This window comes from Petaurus breviceps, unplaced genomic scaffold, assembly GCF_028583685.1.
Source record: "Petaurus breviceps papuanus isolate PSGF00001 unplaced genomic scaffold, PetGlider_PUasm1.0 90919, whole genome shotgun sequence".
In the NCBI taxonomy this organism is placed as follows: domain Eukaryota; kingdom Metazoa; phylum Chordata; class Mammalia; order Diprotodontia; family Petauridae; genus Petaurus; species Petaurus breviceps.
In genome coordinates this window covers 33,458,160-33,481,697 of record NW_027187378.1, presented here as the reverse complement: position 1 = coordinate 33,481,697, position 23,538 = coordinate 33,458,160, and the positions used below count along the sequence as shown (strand labels likewise).

Here is a 23,538-nt window from a genome sequence, read left to right as displayed (position 1 = left end):
TGTGAATTGGAATTATGTGACATCCACTTTCAGTCTTTTGGGAATAAGGTCTAATTTTGGGGTACTTTGACGGGTTCTCTGATGGCCCAGCATTTTAGGAGGACAAAGAGAACTAGAAATGGGGTTCAGTCTTGTGCAGCAAGAGTTGGATGCCCCCTTCTCATTAACATGCCTAAGTGCGTTCTGCAAGCCAATTTATGTCCTGTCCCTTTCGCAAACACCAGAGTCCCAGAGAACTGGGGTGGGGGGAGGGAGAGGTAGAATGAATGTTAAAAAGTTGAGAATTGGTCAAAGATTCCCTCTGCTCAGGACAAAGCCACTTAGCACAGCTTAACAATATAATCGTCAACAACAACAATTAAAAAAACCTTATGAACTCAATTCATTTTATATACATATATATATATATATATATTCGTCTTTTACTAATAATTATGTAATGCCCTCGGGAATCAGCCACCCGAGGAAAAGCAAGGGGCAAATGCTCGCAGAAAACAAATTTCGCTTCCTGCCCTTTCCCCCTCTTCTTGCTGGCAGGGTTGATTCGTATTACAGTTTGCTCAAATATTTGGAAGTGAATTTAGGGCCCTCCCCCCAACTTATGATTTTATAGCCAATAGGTGATGAGGTTTATTTGCATATTTCCAGTCACATAAGAAGCCCCGGATTACAATAGTGTCAGACTCCTGATTCGGGAGCCCTTCTCCACCTTAAAGGGCAACTTTGCTCTGCCCAGCACTGAGGCTTCCCCAGCCCTCCCCCAGCCCAGCCTGTGCAGTCCAGCGCCAGCTGAGAGGGAAGCGTGCAGAGATGGAAGGCAAAGCACTGCTCCTGGTCGTCCTGGGTTTGTGGTTCCAGAGTCTGGTCATGTCCAGCGGAGGGGTGGCCGCTGCAGCCTCAAACAGTAAGTTTCATCTACAGTCCGTGCCCCTTCCCTTGGCAGACCCAACTTCTCTAACAACTTTGCCGGGCTGCGGGAGTGAGAGACAGGAGGATGGAAGGGCGAGCCTGATGCACATCAGGGAAACCGTGAAGGGAGTACGGGACAGAAGAGAACTTGCTAGGGCACTGACTAGTAGCCCCATTGGGGAGAGGGGCGCTTGGAGCCGGGGGTGGGGAGTGCACAGTTTTGTTTTGTTTTCCTATCTGGCAGTTGAGGGACTAGACTCGGTGGAGATGGTTTGCTCTTATCAGCGGCGCTCCAGGTTTCCGGGCGGCGGCCGCACACCGGCTTCTGCAGCAACTGGTGCTTAAGGGTCAGCCACCTTGGCCGTGTTACACTGCAGCCGCTCGGGATGAGCTCGGGCCAGTGATGGTCTGGGGGAGTGTGAGGGGCGGGACGTGGGAGGGGAAGGGCCCCGGATGGTGGTGACCGGCGCAAGAATGAGAGGAACGCCCGCCAAGGTGACCCTAGTTGTGGCTGGCGGCGGCGGCTGCTCAGTTCGGGCCTCGGGGCAAGAGGGAAGGGCTGTCTTCCCAGAAGAGCCAAGGGGCGGGGAAAAAATGAGGAGTTTCTGCGCGGCGAATCAGGGAAGGATGCCTGCATTTCTAGGAGAAGCTGGCACTCGCGCGCTCTCCAAACTCCATGTGGACTGGGGGGAAGGGAAGAATGTGCAGGAAATCCTACACTAGCTTTGGGTTGCAGATTGAGATGTTGCACGGGGAGCTTTCCTAGAGGTGTCCCTAGACCCCAAATCTTACGATGCTGTTAGGAGAACTTAACGGCAGGCCAGGAAAAGCACGATTACAGGGGTGCCCTGCCGCGGTAACTTAGAGATGTAGAGGTGTCCAAGCTGTCAGACTTCCAAAGCCAAGGTGCCTACTAGCTCTGCGCACGAGACTACCACAGTGGGCTATGGGCCCCGTGCCACGTGGGCTTCTGTTGGCTCTTCGGTGCATGAGAGTGGTTTCAGAGCTCGGGTGTGGTGGCAGCCAAATCTGAGCGCTTTTTTTGCTCTTCCTAGAGAGCGACCCGATTGCAAGTTTTAAACTGCCTGGGGCTAGACACTGAGCGTCTGTTTTTAACTGAATTGAGGCGGGGTGTGTTTCTTCCAGGTCCGAGACTTTGCCCACAATAGAGTCACACAACCTGGGTAATGAAAGCGTTATTCTGGAAAAGAGAAAAAGGGGGGAAGGGAGGAAATCAGGCTTCCTAATCCCTTAGTTCTCATACAGACCCCCCGCCCCCCCCCCCCCCCGCGAGACCACGTGCTGCAATTTAAGAGTTCTGACGTCCTGTGTGTGTATGAGTGTGTGAATGAAAGAGAGACAGTAACGGATAGAAAGAACTTTTGATGACTTATTTTAAGATTGGGGGAAGTCATTCTTGTTAATGAAGTGGGGAGCTATTAGACTTTGGGAGAAGGGTTGACATTCACTACCATTGTACTGTTTAAAACTACGGGAGGCCCTGTTCAAAAAGTAATACAGTATGCGTAAGATCCCAAGTCTCGTGTGTGTGACTTTTTGGAGTCCTGCCTCACGAAAAACACCAGGAAAACCCAGTTTGGGGTGCAAACTGGGCTGAATTCGAATTCTACAACCATAAAATAAGAACCTTGGTAAAATGACAAGGTTCCTCCCATCCCCCACATACATTCGAAAAGTGTGTATGTACTACTAACTCTTAGTCGTTTTAGCTGTTAACTTTACCGTTAGGTTTAAAAGATCATAGTGCTTTGGGCAAGTCCTTTACTGCTCCTGGGGCTTCTCTGTAAAATGAGAGATTGGCTGCGAAGTTGCTTATGGGTCATTTCAACTTTCAATGTCTATTCTAGTGATATGATCATTTAAGATATCAAAGTGTTTGTTTAGTGAATTCAAATTCGTTCCAGCTAGAGAAAGGCAGCAGGGGTAGTTCCAGAAGGGGTGAGAGCATTCCCCCCAGGCTCTGTCCCCCATACCCAGAGTAGTTACATTAGTCTCACCTGCCACATTCCTTGCATAGATCTAATTTACAGTAACTTGCAAAGGGGGCTGAGAGCCAGTACTTAATGATTTGATCTACTGGTTGTTTAGTGGTTTCAGTTGCGTGGGACTCTTCATGACCCCATTTTTTATGGGGTTTTCGTTTGCCATTTGCAACTCATTTTACAGATGAGGAACTGAGGCAAGCAGGGTTAAGTGGCTTGTCCAGGGTCACACAGCTAGTAAATTTCTGAGACTGCATTTGAACTCATGAAAGATGAGTCTTCCTGATTCCAAGCCCAATGAATGCTACCTACTGTACCATCTTTGCCACTCTGACTTTTAGCATGACTTTGGGATTTGTAGTTAGAGGATCTAAATTGTACCAATTAGGAGGGGAGTTCCCTGCAAGCATTTACTTACTTTTCCTGTGTCCTTGTTACATTTGGGGGGGGTTGGCTCAAGAAAGTCCCAGTATGGAAACTCCCTCAACCAAGGTAGACCACCACCTCATCTTTAACTTCTTGTCTGGCAGCAGAGATCCTTTTTAATCTTCTCTATGTGTATCATGGACCCTGGTGAAGCCTTCAGTCTCCTTCTTTAGAATGTTTGTAAATACCCAAAATGAATTATAGATGATTACAAAAGAATTAAGTCGAAATAGTAATTAAATTTTTTAAGTGGGTTCCCAGATCCGAAATTAAGAACTTCTATTTTAGACGGTTTGCCTGGGGCACTATGATGTTGATGAATTTTTACATTATGCCACAGAAGTAGTATTTGTCAGAGACAGGTCTTAACTTGGGTCTTCCTGACTGTGAGGCTATCCTATCCACTCACCGCTCCAGGCTTCTCCTCTTGTTTGCTGTATAGTTGGACAAATGAATAATTGGTTTATGGGTGATAGAATCTTAAGATTCTAAAGAATTTTAGAGACCATCAAGCTTAACTCTGCATTTGCCAGTTGAAGAAGCTGAGGCTCAGGGAGAAGAAATATAATTAAATTTGATTGATAATTTTATTGAAAAGGAGAAGGGTTGGAAGAGGAAGAACCAGGGGTGGGGTAGAAGTGGAAATTTATTCCTTTCCCTCTGTCACAATACTGCATATTCCTTTCCTTACAGGAAATAAAATTGACTGGCTACAGAAGGCTTCATTCTCAGTTCTGCAAAACTCTTGTTAAGGCTATCATAACTTGACAATCTTTTTGAAGGTTTATTTTTTTCCTCCAACTCTAAACATGCATTTTGTTGCTACGGAAACAGTCTGTAATTTACCTTTATGTTTAAGGAATTCAAGCAATGAAATGAAGGTTAACCAAATGTCTTTGGGCCTCACTGTGAAAAGGGAAGGGCCATTTGAGATTTGAGGTAATGGTTGCTAATTATTTTTTATAATACTGTCAGACCCCACTGAACAACAACAAATCTTTGTCAAAAACTCTTTTAAGTGTGGGTTTGCATTTTCCTTTTATGCTTGCATTTGCACTGTGCCTCCGTTTCCAAAGTAGGAGGCATATTTGGAAAGCTTTGGAAGTAAGTGATTGTGTTGCAGTTTATTTAGAGAATGTTCACAGAATTTTGGAGTGGGGAGAACCCTTAGAGAAGTGTTCAGTTCTCCAGAACTGAGGCTGCAAGGGACCACAGAGTTCAACTTAGTCTAACCTTCTCATGCTGCAACCAGGCTTGTAGCATGATTTCCCACATTCACACAAGTGACCAAGCTGGGATTCAAATCCTAGTCTTTTGACTTCACATTCAATGACCATCCCACTGTACAAAGCAACCTGTTCAGTTTTTACAGATGAAGGACCTGAGGTCAAAAGAAGAAAAATGACTTGCCTAGGGTCACACATTTCCCTAGTTAATATATCTCCTGATTCCTGGTCTATGATTTTTTTTCTGGAACTTTCTGATGCCACCATCAGTGTAAAGACTCCATCTTCCAGCATTTTTCTGAACAAATTTGAGTTTGCACAACTGATTCTGTGTATTGTTGTCTATAGCTATTTTAAAGGTATAGACCATCTCTTACTACACAAATGACTAATGGGTTATAATTAGCAGGAGTACACAGTCTTGAATGCTTAATCTTTCTGGATATACTTATTTTAGTTATCATATATGTAGGCATAAGTCGCCTGGGGCTTGTTGAATCTAGCCAAGTTCATTTTTTACTCATCAACTATTGCTATTATGTGCCCACCATGTTGTAGGTAATGAGGATACAAAATTGAAAAAAGGACTCCTTCCTCCCTCCCGCCCCCACACCCAAAGGAGGTTACAGCCTCAGAATAAATCTATAATCCTGTGAACACTGGTTAGCAATGGTGGTGAAATAAATGTTTGCCACTAAAAAGAGAATATGGAACCTTATTGTGAAGACTTTCTCAAGATAACTTTGTTTTAACATTGGCCTGACATTTGCCCCAAATTACAGCAGAGTGGACGTAGTTTTTGGAAGCAACCTTGAATGATTGAGTTCAATGATTCCAATTGGATAAAGGACTGACGTAAGATCTCAGTTAAAGGGAAGCCAACACCTTCATGGTAGAGATAAGAAAACTGAGTCCAAGAGAGGTTCTATGACTTGCCAAGTTTCAAATCCATGACTTTGAACTCCAAATCCAGCTCCTTTTCCATTTGCCATGTTGTCTCTCCAAGAAAGACAAAAAGACTAGTCTAACCATGTTGCAGTGTAATTCCAGAGGCATACTCCCCTCCCCCTGGTTTATATATGCTCTCTCCCCTCTCCCCCACAAAGTTTGATTTTATATAGACAAGTAGGGGGAAGTACCTTTCAGATACAAACTAATTTGTGTTCTGCGTATATTTTTGGCAAGAGCATTTTCCACTTTCTGGACTTTTTTTTTTCATTTTGTATGAAAAACTTCAGACTTTCTTTGGGTTTGCTGACGCAAGAGAATAAATGAATTTGCATTTCAGTTTTTCTGATGGGACTTTTCCCATGTTCCTCCCTCTACTCTCCAAGCTTTTTTTGGTGTTTTTTTTTTTAATTTTTTTCAGATGGTGGGTGATCTGATAATCAATGGATAGGAGTTTAGGCTTTTCAGTCATAAAAATTCATTTTTAATAGAGCTATTTAATTTGCATATATTGGCTTGGATTTTTAAAACATGTTTCCTGTATTTAATCTGGGAGACAGATGAAGCATTAGAACGAGCACCTTCTTTTTCATTAGCTAAATATAGTAAAAATCCATATCTTAATTCAATCTTTTCCCCCTTCCATTTTCTCCAGTGAAGTAAGAAATTTAACATTAGGTAATTCAACTTGTTAAGCATTTATGTGGTGAAGAGTTGACTTTTCTTGCTACTTTCTAATAAACAATTTGCTATTAACAAAAAGAATAATTAATATTAAAACAAATAGTTAATTTGTACTCTTGATGCCTTGAGACAGTGTTGAATTCATGAGGCCAATTCCATCAAATACCTCTTTGGACTGATTTCTATGCCTTCCCCCAGTTACCCCCTTATTTGGGGTTATCTGCTCTATTACTTTGGCAGCTGGCAGACATAGTCTGGGTAAATGATTATGAATTTCAGCCACAGCAAATTAAAAAATGGTTATTGTTTAAATACTTTGTCCTCGCCAGAGAGGTCATAGCAACCCAAGAAGAAACTGTGTTTTAAATGACCTTTGTATCTAAAAGGCTACAGATGAGTGGCAATTTCAATGATCTGCATTTCTCTTGCTCACTGAAAAGAACCTTTAGCCAGTCTAAGTCATCTGGGACTCGGATGCTTAACAGTGACTGGTTTCCTATTCCCACCCCCCCAGGGATTTTAACTTTTTTGTGTGGCAGTCCAGTAAAGAACCCTTCTCAGAACAATGCCTAAAATAAAGCACACAGAATTACAAAGGAAACAAATTTTATTGAAAAATACAGCTATCAAAAATATTTTTAAAGACAAGTTTATGGACCTCAGGGTTAAGAACTCCTGTCCTAGTAGAAAGAATGCTGAACTTTGAGTTGGGGGGTGGAGAGGGAGAGTGGTTCTAACAGCACCTGACACTTCACATCTGTGACCCTCAGATTCATTACCTGTAATATTAGGGGATTGGACCAAATAACTATGTTCCTTCCAGTTCTTATATTAAGACTCTATAAAGTGGGTTTTTCCTTTTTAAATTTTCTTAGTTATTTAGATTTATACATCAACCCCATTTCTTATGTCTGAAATATTTTCTGCCTAGAGATAAGCATGTTATCCTCATTAACATTCCCAACCCTTTAGCTACTTATTTAGGAAATAGGGGATATTGTAGGTCTGGAGCAATCCTAATGTCAGGCCCTAAAAAGTCAGATTTCCTATGCCCAAGGACCTCTCTCTCTCTAATGATCTGCTCAAAAGTCAGATTTCCTATGCCCAAGGACCTCTTTCTCTAATGATCTGCTCCTGTAGATGGATTCCTCAGTTTTCTTTGTTAGAGGTCGAATGCTAGTTAGTCCAAACAAATTTGGGATCAGATTATCAGCAAACTTCTTGGCCCTAATGTTCTGCTCTATTGATCCTCCTTACTAAAGGCACCTAGTAAGCTCTCATCATTTTCTGTAGAAAGGTATCATTCTTGGTCTGAGACTCAACTGGAAGGAAACTTAAACATTAACTAGTCCAACTTCCCCATTTTATAGGCAGGGAGACTGAGGACCAGACAAGCAAAGTGACTGGTCCAAGGTCACACAATTGGTTGGTGGTAGAACTAATTCAGCTACTGTATAACTTATTAGAAACTGTAGTACAGGAGAAAATTCCCTGGATTTGGAGTAAAAGGACCTAGGTTCAAGTTCTATTTCTATCACTCAATATGAATGTGGGCAAGTAACTTAATATCTCTAAGGCTCAGTTTCCTCATTTGTAAAATAATTGGATGGAATCAATAACTTCTAAGATCCCTTTCAGCTCTACATCTATAATCCTATGATTAAAAATTTTATTTATTAACCCTTCTTCCCTCCCTCCCTTTCTTCCTTCCTTCCTTCTTTCTTTCCTTCCTTCCTCTTATGTAGACATGGCCTAAGCTAGGATTGTGAAAGATTTAGGGAAGCATATTTCACTCTTTTAAGCAACTAAGATGTCTTTAAGGGATTATAGTAATGATCATCTAGAAGATAATTGTGTTCTCTGAAATACCTTATTTCTTATATTTTCTGATTATTCATGCACATGTTGTAAATCTCCCCAGTAGAATGTAAACCCTTTGAAGCCAGAGACTGGTTAGATTTTATATTTGTGCCTCTAGTACCTGTACGATGTCAAATACATAGCAGTTGCTTTAAAAATACTTATTAATTGACTAATTCCTACCAAAACTTCAAATTCAGTAAACACATTAAAAAAAATGAGCATTTTTTTCCCCATACATCGTTTGATGGCTATGGGTCGTGCATTGAATTGTGGAAAGGCCTTATAAGTTTTGTAATTTTAAAAGAAAATTTTAAGGCTACATTTCTATGTAAGAATTTTAAAATATTTTAAGACAGAAGGTTTTTTCTTTGGATCATAAGATACTGAACTTCCAAATAGTTTATCCATTTATACATTCTCACACAAGACCTGTACAAGTTGAATAACAATTTAGGGGCAAAAGCAAGAACCAGTTATAGTCACAGAATAAACATCTCAGAGTTGAAAGGGACTTCCAAGTTAATCTAGTGCAACCCCTACCTGAACAAATATCCCTTTCCAAGCACATACCCAATAAGTGGCCATCTAGCTCTTGCTTGAAGACTTCCAGTGAAGGGAGATGAGACGTATATTCTCTTCTGAGGTGCTTATTCAACTTTTGGAGAGCTCATACTGTAGCAAGTATTTCTTTAATCATCCTGTTGTGGGTATGACTATCATAGCATAGATTTTAGAGGTGGAAAAGATATTAAATATCAGGCGGTCCAACTTACTCTTTTTTAGACAGAGGAGGAAATTGAGGCACAGAGAAGTAGAATGATTTAGTGTACGTTGCTTAAGTTTGTATCCTTATTCTAATCATTGCACAACATCAAGTCCCAGATTTCTTCCATAAAATGATGGGTTAAATAGAGCCTAAATGTAGCCTTAAATAAGCCAAAAAAAAACTTTGGCTTTTGTTCTATCACCAGAGGAAATTCATCCTCTCCTTTGTGCCAAAGCAAAGGTGAGGCAGTTGTATATTGCAATTGGATTTCAGGCTTCTCAAAGGGACTTCTAACCACAGATTACCAGAGTATGAAATGTTTATTATAGATTTAAACCTGGCCAAACAAAAGTCTCTAGGCTTCTTACCAGTATAAGCATCATATCCCAGTAACTTAACATAGAGCTTTGCACCTAATAGGTTTGTTGTACACTTAAATCCAATTCACTATAAAGTCAGGATCACCCTGGTGATGTCATTGGTTCTCTTCAAGAACAACCAACCAACCAACTGAATTCAGGAAAGCAAATGAGCATGGCTAGGATCTATTTTTATTTGGGGAAAAGGGACTCAAGCCTAAATCATTAGATCCAGAATGCAGGGAATGTTCTCCTAACACATAGAAAACTATGGACTATTTTTGTTTGCAGAGCACAGTGTTCATAGCTTGGGAAGGTACAAAGATGAAATAATACACGACCCCTGTACTCAGAGAGCAGTACTTACTACTACACACACAGTAGTAGAGGGCACTGTGTTATGGGAATATGCCCTTCATTTGGATGTTGATAAGTTATTTAGGGAGATTACTGAATTCTCTCCACACCAAAATATATCCTGGCAGTGCTTATTATTTTCCTAATGGCTGAATTCAATTAAAGAAATTCTCTGGTTGGGTGGGAACTCTCCCCCTCACTCAAGCACAACTACCACATCCTGTAACTAACAGCCTTAGAGAGTTATCTGGGAGCTCCAAGAGGTTGAATGATTTGCCCTTAGACACGCCTGGTAGATTTCAGAAGCCTACCTTGAATCAAGTCTTCCTGACTCAAAGCCAGGCCTGGTTCCACTGCTTGTGGGAGATTCTTATTTACATGAGGCTTGGAAAAGAAGTTTTCTTACAAATAACACTGAAGGGTAGGCAGGAGGAGGTTAATAAATGTTTATTGAATTTGAATGCAGCTATTTCAAGTATGTTGTTGGGACCTTTATTGGAATGAAGATTGTGTCAAAGATTGGCTTTTCACCATGGTTTAGAACAGACTCCTCTTTAAAGTCCAGATCTTGCCATGTGGGTATCTCTTTGCCAAGAATAGTGTTTGACCCTGAATGCTAAATGCTGCCTTTGGTTTTCAAGTGGAAACTTGGTACTGATCATGCATCACTTATTAGAATATTAGACTTGGGTAATAAATTATTACAACTGAAAACACCGGACGTTCCTAAGATAACATTAAGATAAATTTGTTGAGATCCCTTGGTAGGCTTTGGGTTTCTATTATAGTGTGATTATTGATCTCAGTCAGGTCTCTCTTTCCAAGTCGAATTATGTCTTAAATTAACAAGTATTCTATTATTCCTGTTAGAAAAATAAATGGGAATTGACAGTCCATACTCAAATTCTTCCAAAGCCACTATTCCCACTAAAGCTTAGGAATGGTAATGGATTTAGATCATATAGTTATTGTTAGCTTCTTGGACACCAGCTTAGCAACAAATGGAAAGGAATAATTTGCCAACAAGTGACAAAGAAGTCTGTGATTTCCCCGATAGATATGATTGGTTTTGTCTGCCTGACCTTGGGTTATGAACTTCAGGTCAAAGGTTTGACTGCTCCTTTTCAGAATCTTTACTTTGGTATATTTATGCCAATGTCTATATTAGGGAGAGAAATTGGACCTGCTATTTCATTAGTATAGGGAACTTTACTGATTTTGACTGGCACCTTCTCTGCCACTTAGACTCTTAGTACAGTGCCTGGCACAAAGCAGGTCCTTAATAAATGTTTTTTGATTAATTGAAGAACTGCCAATAGATTAAGTTACTTGTCCAAGGCCACCTAGACAATAAATATCGGAGTCATCTGGCTCCAAGTTTCACTGCCTGTCCACTAAGCCATGTTGTCTCTCCTATATGATACCAAGGGAAGCTTTCTTGACATTCAATTCAACAGCCTACCCCTGTCAGAAGATCCATCCAACAGTCTCTCATTCCCAGATGCCTCTGTTTTGTATTAACTACTAAGAACTGATAAATAACTTCTTTTGCCTTAATTTTGACCTCCTGTGGAAGGCTGTATAGGTAGAAATGGAAAGGATATTCGGGGGAAAGGTATACCTCTATTAGTTTTTGAGAAAGGGATCCTGTACAACCCTATAAAATTATTTCTCTGGCCCTTAAAAAGGTATTGCTTTTTTTTTTCATGACTGCCTTGGTGCTTCATAAATGTTTTTAATTGAATTGAAATAATAAAATAATTGTTTCCCTCTTTTATTTGTTCTCAAAGCATTGTTTTCACATTGGTGGATTCTACAAAGAAAACTTTCTTTGAATGGATTTTTACCTTCTTCCATTCTGACTTGTTCTGATACTCTGAGAGGACAGAGCACTGGACCTCAAATCAGGAAGACCCGAGTCCAAATCCAGCCTCAGACACTTATTATATGTGTGATGTTGGGCAAGTCATTTAATTGCTATCTGCCTTAATTTCCTCAACTGTAAAATGGGGATATTAGTAGCACCTACCTCCCAGGATTATTGTAAGGATCAAATGATATGATATTTGTAAAGTGCTTTGCAAACTTTCAAGCACTGTATAAATGATTATGATGATAATGGTGATGGAAATGGTACTGGCTTTTGAGTCAAAGAATTAGGGGATCCTAATCTCCTAGTTCTGCTTCATGATAGCTGTCAGAGTTTGGGTAACAGTTAAAACACTTAGTATCTGATCAGACTTTAAAGATTTTTTAAATTTTTTTTTTGGGGGGGGGGCTTTTTGGAGGGTAGTTGGGGTTAAGTGACTTGCCCAAGGTCACATGGCTGGTAAGTGTTAAGTGTCTGAGGACAGATTTGAACTCAGGTCCTCCTGACTCCAGGGCTGGTGCTCTATTCACTGCTCCACCTAGCCACCCCAACTTTAAAGATTTTTTAGTCCAGGAAATGAAGACAGGAGACAGGGCATGGCTTAGTTCACACATATTAGAAGCAGCAGAGCTGGGCTTTGAACCTGTAGTCTACCTGTTGAACTTTAGAGTTGATATTTACTTGTAGATCTTAGAGCCTCAGAAACAGGGTGGAATGCCCCAGCAAAGTTGTTCTAGTAAAGCTCATCTGTGGCTAGACTTTGGAGGGTCTTGAATATCATTCCAAGGAGTTTACTTTTTTTATCTTGTAGGGAAGGGAATAAGCATTATATACCACCTACTCTTTCCAGGTATTATGCTAAGCACTTTACAAACATTATCTCATTTACTCCTCACAATAAACCTGAAGCAGACAAAAGTTAAGTGACTTACCCGGGATCATACAATTAGTAAGTTGTCCAAGTCTGTATTTAAACTCTGGCTTTCCTGACTCTAGGCTTACCACTCTATCCATTTACTCTACCAGCTTCTTCTGAGTAGACAGTAGAAAGCCATCATAGCTATTTTGAGCAGAGGAGTGACACCATTAATAATCATTTCTTTGTCCTTAGGCTCATGTCATGGTCCTTTCAAACACAATGCTAACCCTTTTTCTTTCCCACTGACAGGAAGAAGAGGAAATGAGAATTTTGGAGACATTGAAAGCAAGTTTGCACTGAGGACCCCAGACGAAATTACTGAGGATAGGTGCCACCTTGTTCCTGGTGACATCAATTCTGTGGCTGACTGTAATTTCAATCATAGCAGCAAAACCTTTGTGGTGATTCATGGATGGACGGTAAGAGGGCATGCCCAGGGAAGGGACTCTCCTGAGCTGCTACAAGCCCAGGGTCAAAAGTAAATAAGCAAAAAGCATGCCATTTTGTGAACAAGTGTGTGCTAATTGCATTCTCCATATGCTCACAAGTTTGCTCCCAAAAAGGGAATAAGAAATTTAATTTGCTAGACATAATTTTTACTTGTTTGGTTTTTTGCTAATTCAAGAAATCTGGTCATTTCATTGCCCTTTTTTTTTTTAAAGCAATTGGGGTTAAGTAACTTGCTCAAGGTGACACGGCCAGGTATTTCTGGGTGTGGTGCTGAGTGTCCGAGCCCGGGACTCGATCTCCAGGTCGTCCTGACACTGGGGCCGGTGCTCTTACTTGCTGAGCCACCTGGCCGCCCCTCATTGCCCATTTTTAAAAGATTTTTATGTAATGATTTTTTTTTAAGTTATGAGGCAATCCCTCCATAATTTCAAGGGTTATGGTCCTTGAAATTGATACTAAAAGGTTATGAGGAAAATAGAGCCAGGAGAATGAACAAATGTGGGTCTAGTCACCTTTTCTTTCAACTTCAGAACCTTTCCTATAAACAAAGATTGAATGTTATAATAATTTTTGTGTGAGCAAGAGAGAATGGTCAACACAGTCCACAAATAGGGTAACTTTATCATCCTGCCATAAAACATCTTGTTAACAAGATAAACTACATTTTTTAAATAAAGTATTAGCTTGTTAAATATGAGCATGTACCATGAAATAGTTTTAGGTAGAAGATGAATCTCTGATGTTTAGGAATTCTTCCCACTGAACTGACAGAAACTGCTTTTAGCATTTATCCCAACAAGTGAGAACTGTCCTGGGAGCCAGGAGCCATATAACCTGTTGTCCCTTGGCTTCCTCCTCTGTAAAACAAAAGGGTTGCAAAAAATAATATGGGGATTGTCTGTTGTTCAGTCATGTTAGATTCTTTGTGACCCTATGGACCATACTGCCCATGGGGGCTTGTTTACCAAATGGTTTGCGATTTCCTTCCTCGGTGGATTAAGGCAAACAGAGGTTCAGTCAGTCAAGCAATAAACATTTATTAAATGTTTACTACATGTTAGGTGGCACAGTGGATAGTACCAGGACTGGAGTCATGAAGATTTATCTTCCTGAGTTCAAATCCAGCCTTAGACACTTATTAACTATGTGACCCTGGGCAAGTCACTTAACCTCAGTTTTCTCATCTGTAAAATGAACTGGAGAAGGAAATGGCAAACCACTCCAGTATCTTTGCCAAGAAAACATCAAATGGGAGCATACATGACTGAACAACAGCAACAATGAGCCTCTGTTTATATGATTATATGACCTTGAGATTGGATTGATTTTGTTGTTGTTCAATCATTTTCAGTCAAATCTAACTCTTTGTGACCCCTTTTCTTTGGAAAAGATACTGGAGTTGCAAATAGGGTTAAATGACTTGCCCAGGGTCACACAACTAGTAATGTCTGAGGCTGGATTTAAAGGCAAGTCTCCCTGATGCCAGACCCATGGCTCTGTTCACTATGCAGCCTCACTGCCCGTTCCATTAATAAGAGTATCTATAGCAGATACCTTAGGCATGGAGAATTTCTGGTGAGTTGCTTACTATTTACTGGTTATCTGATCTGAAAAGGTTGATTGTTGCAGGGAACTTCTTGCACCTGGGGTCAAGCGCAGACAGGATTCTCCTGTCAGATTTGACACTTGCACAAAGGGAAGCTGCTTTCTCTGCAAAGCAAGGAATTGAAGGGATCTCGTCAGCCCTGTCATGCAGAAGCTGAAAGAATGCTTAGTATGTAGCACACATACACCCAAGCACAGAAAGCCCTTTAGAAGCAGCTGTATTGGAGCCCGGCCACTCGCCTGAATTCTGCCTGACAAGCCCCAAAATACAGGGACCTCTTTGTGAAGGATGAGGGTCTCATCCCCCTTGGGAGTGATTAACCTTGCATTCTACAAGTCTGACATCATCCCCTCCTGAATGGCAGCTTTGCTGCTGAGGGTATCACTGCATTATCTGAGAGGAGCACTCTGAGGACAAGGCAGGGACAGGCCTATTAAACTAAGTTTAAGAAGCCTGACTTACTCACTCAGCGGGAATGCAAAGAAAATTATGCAGCAGATTGTGAAGAGAGGGTTCAATAAGATTTCTGTTGGTTCCTAAATAATGCCAGGTTATACAACCACTCATGATTCTTTATCTCTTTTGGACCTTGGTTTCCTCACCTGTAAAATAAGGGGACTTGTATTAGTTGACCTGTAATGTCTCTTCCAGCTCTAAATCTATGATATTATGGTGCTAACAGCTCTGTGAGTTAAGTATAGCATATTTTATTATCTCCATTTTACAGATGAGAAAATTGAGACCCAGAGAGAAGAAGGGACTTATTTCAGGCCACATGGGTCCATTTACTGACAGAGACGGTTCTAAAACCTAGCTTTCTTTAAGAATTGATTGTATCAGGCAGCTAGGTGGCACAATGAATAGAGCACCAGCTGACCTCAGACATTTAACACTTACTGGCTGTGTGACCTTGGGCAAGTCACTTAACCCAAATTGCTCTGTCTTGCCCCCTCCAAAAAGACCATAAAAAAAATAAAGAATTGATTGTATCACAGGAAAAAATGAAAGCCAATTTAGCATAATACAAGTCATTCACACGAGTTACGAACTGATACCAATGGATTCCCTTTGTTTGGGAGTTAGAAATTATTTGACCTTATTTACTGACAAACATCTCCTGCTTATATTTAGGGAGTAACTTTTAAAATGGCCTTTAAGGGTGATTTCCACCTCATACTTAATAGGTGCTCCGTAACATTGAATTGAACTGAACTTGGTACATGATAGATTAACCTAGTCCAGGTTGTGTGTGGGGCAGAATGGGGAAGGAGAGTAGAGAATTATTAGGTAATCATAGGAAAAATTGTAGAAATGAATAAAACAATCTAATGAAGTATTTCCAATAGGCAAGGTTACTGATTTTACAAAGTGAATTCAAGCAGTTTTGAGGACAATAGAATGCTATCAGATCTCATTAACTTGAACTCAGGATGGTCATTCTAATTAAGGCTGGGTAAAGATTTACCTGGGAAAAAAGACTTGCTAAACAAAGTAGGACAGCACTATATGCTTGGCCCTATGCCATTGTCTGTCTGCCTTAGTCAGGAACTTCAGGTCCCCTGCTAGGGGAGCCAATAGGCTCCCACACACATTTCTAGCCTTATTTCATTCTCCAGCTAGACGGAAAACACCATCCCCTGGCTCTCTGCATTTGCACAAATCTAGAATATCCTGTCTCCTTGTCCCCACCTTTCAGAATGCTTTTCTTCCTTCAAGTTATAATGCAGGTGCCATCTGCTCCATGAAAATGCCTTGCTTTGCTAAGTTCCTTGTGTTTCCTCCCTTCTGGATATTCCTCATACTATACTCCTTTGGATAGATGCCTTAACTCTTCAATAGAATATAAACGTCATAAGGCAGCTAGGTAGTACAGTGGATAGAGTTTTGGACCTGGAGTCAGTTAGACCCAAGTTCAAATCCAGCCTCAGGCGTTCACTAACTGTGTGACCCTAGTGGAATCACTTAACTTCAGTTTGCCTTGGTTTCTTCAACTGTAAAATGGAAATAATAACAGTATCTATGTTGCAAGATTGTTGTGAGGATCAAAATGAGATCAACTTGTAAGTGCTTAGTAGCTGCTACAGAAATACTTATTCCTTTCCCCCTTCCCTGTCGTGTCTTACTTACACTAGGCACTTAATAAATCTTTGTTGGAGTGAACTGAAGAACATGACCACATTTGCTTATTAAGTGATTGTGTTTTCCTTTTACTGACTCTCTCTTTTCCTTTTACTACTGTGATGGAGCCATTATCTCACTGATTTCGATTGTCATGTTTGTCCTTTGTTTTTAACAAGGACCAGTGAAATTGGAGGGTAGTGTCTTGACTTGCATGTGAATTGGGTTTAAGTGAGGCAGAGCTACACAAAACCATCAGCTTCCCTCTCTTTTCCTGAGTCATCAAAGTCTAGTGGCATGACAAAATCAGGACCAGTGACAGTGGTCCAGGACACAGTGGGTGACCTTAGCATCTGTGACATCTGGCCAAGCTCTAAGCAGCCCACAGCGCTTGCTTCAGCCACCTTCATGACTTGCAACAAACTTCTCATCCACCCATTCCACTGGGGGTGGTCTTCACACGCTTAGGGTTGACATTCCCCAACTCTTTGATGGGTTTGAGGCCTATTGGTCAGTTACCCTTAACCTGGGTTAGCTGGTATGCAAAGACATTTTACTAGGGTGTGGCTGCTGTGCATGCTACAGTTTCTTGGAGCCATAAGATTCCTTGATTTCAGTACTCCCTCTGGTGATACAGATTGCAGCCCACCCGGATCTACTTGTCCTGTGGCACTATTGTCCTTATCTTTCCAGAAATTTTCCACAAGGAGTCTATTCAAGGTGATAGGGATCTTGTTTGACATCTTTTGACTCTGGGTAGATACCAGTGGACCCCACAGGACACGGATAGTTTGAGTCACTCTTTTTGTTAATATTTTAAGAAAATATAATATTAATGTGTAACCTTTGTTTTCTTTTGTAGGTGACAGGAATGTATGAGAGCTGGGTGCCCAAACTTGTGGGAGCTCTGTTCAAGAGGGAACCAGACTCCAATGTCATTGTAGTGGATTGGCTTTCGAGAGCCCAGCAGCATTATCCAATATCTGCCAGCTACACAAAGTTGGTGGGACAAGATGTCGCCAAATTTATCAACTGGCTGGCGGTAAGCACATGTAAAAGAATATAACATGGCATCCCATTCTCTTCGCTGTGGGTGCCAGAGCTGATCCCGGGTCAGTGTTCTTCCTTTTTCCTTTGTATGTGTATCCCTCAAGAACAATTTAAATCTCTCTATAAGTTCAAGTTTTCTGTCATCTTTCAGCCTTGTGAAACTATCTGATAAAAATGTAGTTCTGTCCTGCCCTTCCCTGCCCAGTGTGCAGATTTGTGGGGACCAAGTAGGTGTAATAGGCAGCAACCCCTACACGGAGTCATTTCAGGGACATAGGAAAGAACCTCCCCCTACTGACCTCAACCCACACACTATTCATCGACTTAATGCTTAAAATTCCATAGTTAAATTTCAAATTCCCCTTGGGAGGGCAAGGGGACCATTTTGTTTTCCTTCAAAAATTTAACCTTTGTCAGCTTTCTGTCCTAAGCACCTTGGGGTCAACACCATGCCAACACTCTGGAAAGGACCAATCAGGGTGGACAATTGGAGTCAGGAGAGGCCATGCAGCATGGAGGAGCATGAGTCAAGAGACTTGGGTGCTTGGGTTCTAGCCCTGCAACTAACTAGCTATGTGCTCTTGGGTTAGACATTTTCCTCCCTAGGCCTCAATTTCTTCTCCTGTAAAAATGAAAGGTTGGATCATTGTTGGAAATGACAAATAATTGGTCTAAACAAGAAGAGTAAAGAGGGAAAGGGCTTTAGGAGGAAGCCAGTTAAAGAAAGAAAAGGAAAGTTCAAAGCAGATACCAGCCAATGCTTCCTCAAATTTGGACAACTCAGGGGGAAGGAATTAAGCTCTGCCTAACTAGAGCAGTTTTTATCTATTTCAGCTGTGACATAGAAAATTAAAAAGAATAGAATTCATTTGGAAGTAATTGTCATTTTTTTCCCCTCACTGCCATGGCTGTTCACACTATGTTTCTTTTGGCTTTGTGATTTTACCAAGAGCTCTGGGAATTCACGTTTTTCCCTTCTTTTTCTAAAGGAGCGGTTCAACTACCCACTGGACAACGTTCATCTCTTGGGATACAGTCTTGGTGCCCATGCTGCTGGCATTGCAGGAAGTCTGACAAATAAGAAAGTTAACAGAATTACTGGTAAGGAGACACCCCTCTCTGATTGAGCCCCAAATGCAGGGATGGGAGTCATTCTCTAGGAGAGTCAGAGTAATGTGGAGGCCATGATCATGTGTATTTTGGCAGTTGAGATGGGGAGGGAATCTTAAGGGTTGGGCAGAAACTCTCTATTATAGCAATGCTGTGGGACATGGGTTGCCTTGCCTTGCTTATATTCTGTTGTGAGGGACCGTGATCTGGAGCCAGAGAACAAAAACTAACCAAAGCATCAAAGGAGGAATGAAAACAAAGGAACTTGCTTTGTTTTGTTTTTTAAATGGGAGAGAAGAGAAAATTGGAAGAGGCACACATGTGAATTGGGTTTTAAATTATGGGTAGGGCTTGGTCATCCTGCTACAGGGACAAATGATAGATATATTGTGTTTTGAAATAGAAGTTGAGTCTGTATTATTCAATTCTGCAAACATTTATTGAGCACTTAAAATGGACAGTTCACTTGAATGAAACATGTGCACAGAAAGGGAAGTATTAGCAACTGCAGGGATTAAGAAAATACCTGAACAGAAGGTAGACCTAAGGCGAGGCTTGAAGGAAGCTATCATTTCTGGGAGGCAGAGGTGAGGAGGGGAATGTGTTCCCAGGCAGGGGGGGTGAGGGAGCACAGAGATGGAAGATACACTGTCTGATCTGGGGCATGGCTAATGGCAGAGGGAAGGCAAAAAGGGAATAAGCATTTATTTAGCATCTGCTGCTAGGCATTGTATTAAGCAGTTTACACAAACATTGTCTCATTTGATCCTCACAACAACCTTATGAGGAAGGTGCAGCTAATACCCCCATTTTACAGTTGAGAAAACTGAGGCAAACAGGAGTTAAGTGATTTGCCCAGAGTTACACAGCTAGTAGATATCTGAGGCCAGATCTAAACTTAGGTCTTGCAATTCTAGGCCCAGTGCTCTTTCTGCTATGCAACCAGCTGCCTCTAAATGAGAAAATCGAGGCCCAGTGAGGTTTGTTGATTTACCTGAGGTCCCAGTGACAGCCAGGGTTCCAGCCTAGGTCCGATGACTATTCTGTGGAATGCTCCTAACACTGCCACCATTTAAATTTGAATTCTCAGATTCACCATAGCCTTTAATTGCAAAATAAAGCAATCTTTGGGGAAAAAAAAAACAATAAGATTTGAGTAGTTGGTGACTCTTGCTTTTATCTCATTTAGGCTTAGATCCAGCTGGACCCAATTTTGAATATGCTGAAGCTACCAGTCGCCTTTCTCCAGATGATGCTGATTTCGTAGATGTATTGCACACTTTCACTCGAGGATCTCCTGGCCGAAGCATCGGAATCCAGAAGCCAGTGGGGCATGTTGACATTTATCCTAATGGAGGCTTCTTTCAGCCAGGGTGTAATCTTTTTGATGCTATTAACCAAATTGCAACAAAAGGCCTGGGAGGTAAATGTCAACCAGAAGTAGGTTAAGCCTATTTTTTATATTTATTTTTTACCTTGTGACAAGGGAATCCTCCATATCCCCTAGAAAGTGAATTCCCTTGTTTTCCAGGGCCAGCCCAGGTGGGATGAGAACTTCTTGAAGAATCCTTATATCATCTACCAACCCCTATACTTAATGTGGTCAAATGAAGGTCTTCACTGGATTCTGCAGTGTAGAATCATTGAATGTTAAGCTAATAGGGATCACAGGGGCAAAGCAGGAAATAGAATTCAGGTGTTCCACCCCATCTTAGTAGTAATTGGTTGGTGTCTGCCATTCATTGGCAGAGTTCATAACAATGTCCTTTCTCAACCTGCAACGATTACTGATTATATGCCTGTAATGTAATACCAAGCAAAGGCAACTTCCCAGGTTCAAAATACCAGCATAGGTGCTCTCTATTTTATTCAGTGACAAAGCAAGAACAGAGAAGATCAAAACATGACATCATTCAAAATACAGCATTTACTAAGTGTGATTAAATCATCTCCAAGGCCTACCCCACCCCAGGACTTTCCAATCATTCAATCAATTACAAAGTCTCTGTTCCAAATACTTCTCCACCCCTAGGCTATACCTTAATTAAGTCCACCACAAAGCCCCTCTTCTCAAATGGAGATTAGTTTCCAAACATAAGTAAAATACATTCATTTGCTCAACCATAGAACACAAAAAGGTCAAAAGTTCCCCACCCCTGGATCACAATTGAATCTACCCCAGAGTTACATCAAGTTTAAACACAGCACTTAATACCCAAATGGAGGTCTTTTCTTCATCTTGACACGAGGCAAGTTCTCAGCAATCTTAGTTCCTGGAGAGACAAGGCTTAGCAAGGCCATAAGATACATTGCCAGTCCCTTCATGAATTTATCCTCTGTCTGTAGAACAGTCCTAGAACCCCTGAACACATTAGCAAAGCCCTCTCCCAGGATTTCTGTAAACATACAACAAGAAAATCCTTCTTCAGAGCTTCTGAACCAACAGAAAGGCTCCCAGACTCCTTCACCAGTGGACAGTATTCATTCTGTCTGCCGGACAGTCTCCAGACCCCTGCAACAACAGTACTGTCCCTCACCAGTGGACAGTATTCACTCTCAGTACTGTCCCTCACCAGTGGACAGTATTCACTCTCTGTCTGCAGGACAGTCTCAGGCCTTCTTAACCAAATGCCAGGTTCCAGGACTTCTTCAACAGGACAGTCTTTCACCAGTGGACAAATCTGGCAAAATAACATCAAAACAGACAGACAAAGTACCAGCAAAACAGCCATGTCTCCTCAGTCCTTGGCAGCTCAGGGGGCAGGTCTCAAAAGTCCAGGGCAATTCAAAGCGGCCACCAGCAATCTCTTAGTCTCTCCCTCTCCACGAGGTGCTGCTGCCAAAAAGAACTTCCGCCTCTCTCTTGTCTCTCCAAATCTACATCACCATCTCCTCCCACTTCAGGACTTTCTTTTCACATCAACAAGCCCATCCCACAGGTGGGATTAACAAACTCTGGGTTTTAATACAATCAATTTGAAAACCAAGCCAATGCAGGGGAATCTTTAATTGCCATTACTATCACATTGCCCTCAGACAAGTCACTTAACTGACCTGAATCTCAGTTTACTCCCTTGTAAAGTGAAATTAATAATACTTGCAATCACCTCCTTGAGGGTTGTTGCTACAGGGAAAGACTGTTGTTGCCTCTGGAATGCTTTAGAGCAATGGTGCCAAACTCAAATAGTAAAACATCCTAGCTGGCTGCACAGTTTAACATTATCTATGTTGTATTTTTTATTTATTTTGTTCAACATCTTCCAATTACCCATCAGTCTGGTTTTGCCACACTCAGAAGGTTTAGCAGAAGAAGGAGGCAGTTTGACATCTCTGCATCAGGCTTTGTTCAGCCTTCTGCTAACAGATATGAAGGATCTATGGTATTAATGGTATAATCTCTCAGTGTGGGGACACTCTACCAGCACATATTACAGACCAGCTGTTATTGAGTAGATTAGGTCTATTGGTCATTGCTCACTTGCACAGGTTGTGCCAGATTGATCCTGAGGTCCCATTACCCTCTAAAATTCAGATTCTGAGTTGATTGTGGTATAGAGGATTATCAGACCAAGTGAGACCCAGGGAGGTTGAGCAACTTGCCCAAGGTCACACAGGTAATAAATAGTAAAGCCAGGATTCAAACCCACATTTACTGAATCCAAGTCCAGACTTCTTTCTGCTGCTGTACCTCAGTCCTTACCCAACTAGAGGATGACCTTATTCAGGGTCAAACAGCTTCAAAGCTTCAGAGCCAAGATTTAAATCTAGGTCTTCCTGATGGCAAGTCCAGTACTCTATCCACCTCACATGTGGCCTCTACTGTTAGAAATGTACTGAAGAAAAAAAATGGTGGGGTTCTCCCTATAAAAGAATGGTAAATTCTGTAAAACTTACTTCCATTCCTATATGAATGTTACTCTTCCTTCCTAAATTGAAATCTCGGTTGGGCACTGAAAGTTAATAGATGTAGTCATGTAATTATGGGAGAGGCCCTGAGGTTATCTTATCCAGCACCACACATAAACAAATCTAGACATGCAAATGGATCGTGTGATGCATAGACTTTCTAGAAAGTGAGATTTTCTTTTCAAAGAGTATTTTTTCTTCATGATTTTCTTTTCTTTTAAAGATATGGATCAGCTGGTGAAATGCTCTCATGAACGATCCATTCATCTCTTCATTGACTCACTACTGAATGAAGAAAACCCGAGTAAAGCCTACCGCTGCAGCTCAAAGGAAGCTTTTGATAAGGGGCTCTGCCTGAGCTGTAGAAAGAACCGTTGCAACAACATGGGCTATGAGATCAATAAAGTAAGAGCCAAGAGAAGCAGCAAGATGTACCTGAAGACCCGTTCTCAGATGCCCTACAAAGGTAGGTTAAGCCCTTTCTAAGAAACAATAGCATTCTTGGGGCAGCTAGGTGGCACAGTGAATAGAGCACTGGCCCTGGAGTCAGGAGGACCTGAGTTCAAATACAGCCTCAGACACCTAACACAAAAAACTAGCTGTGTGACCTTGGGCAAGTCACTTAACCCCAATTGTCCTGCCTTTCCCCCTTCAAAAAGCAAAAAAAAAAAAAAAAGAAAAGAAAGAAATCTAGGTGTCATCATCTCTTGCCCTCTTACTGAATTGTCCTTTATATATATATATCAAAGCCCATCAATAGGACATATGCCCTGTGTCATCCTTCCACTAAGGTATAATATGAATTCTTGTTGAAATTTTAGCATTGATCCTTCCTCAATGGATACACAAAGCCAGCTTGCTTTCATTTGTCATTCCTTCCTATACTTGATAACCATTAAATATATATTCTCTCTCTCTCTCCCTTTCTCTCTCTCTCTCTCTCTCTCTCTCTCTCTCTCTCTCTCTCT

General features: G+C 41.3%; 1 protein-coding gene across 2 annotated transcripts in view; it reads left to right on the top strand.

Moving 5' to 3' along the window:
• The first annotated feature begins 632 nt into the window (after window positions 1–632).
• Window positions 633–23,538, top strand: part of LPL (lipoprotein lipase) — a 32,029-nt gene continuing 9,123 nt past the window's right edge. The window contains exons 1-6 of one of the 2 annotated variants that reach the window (XM_069075741.1): window positions 633–904; window positions 12,580–12,749; window positions 17,367–17,546; window positions 18,544–18,655; window positions 19,854–20,087; window positions 22,794–23,036. In XM_069075741.1, the coding sequence (XP_068931842.1) occupies window positions 811–904; window positions 12,580–12,749; window positions 17,367–17,546; window positions 18,544–18,655; window positions 19,854–20,087; window positions 22,794–23,036 (1,033 nt within the window). In that variant the 5' untranslated portion in view covers window positions 633–810. The remainder of the gene's footprint in view (window positions 905–12,579; window positions 12,750–17,366; window positions 17,547–18,543; window positions 18,656–19,853; window positions 20,088–22,793; window positions 23,037–23,538) is intronic. The other variant, XM_069075742.1, reaches the window with a different exon arrangement.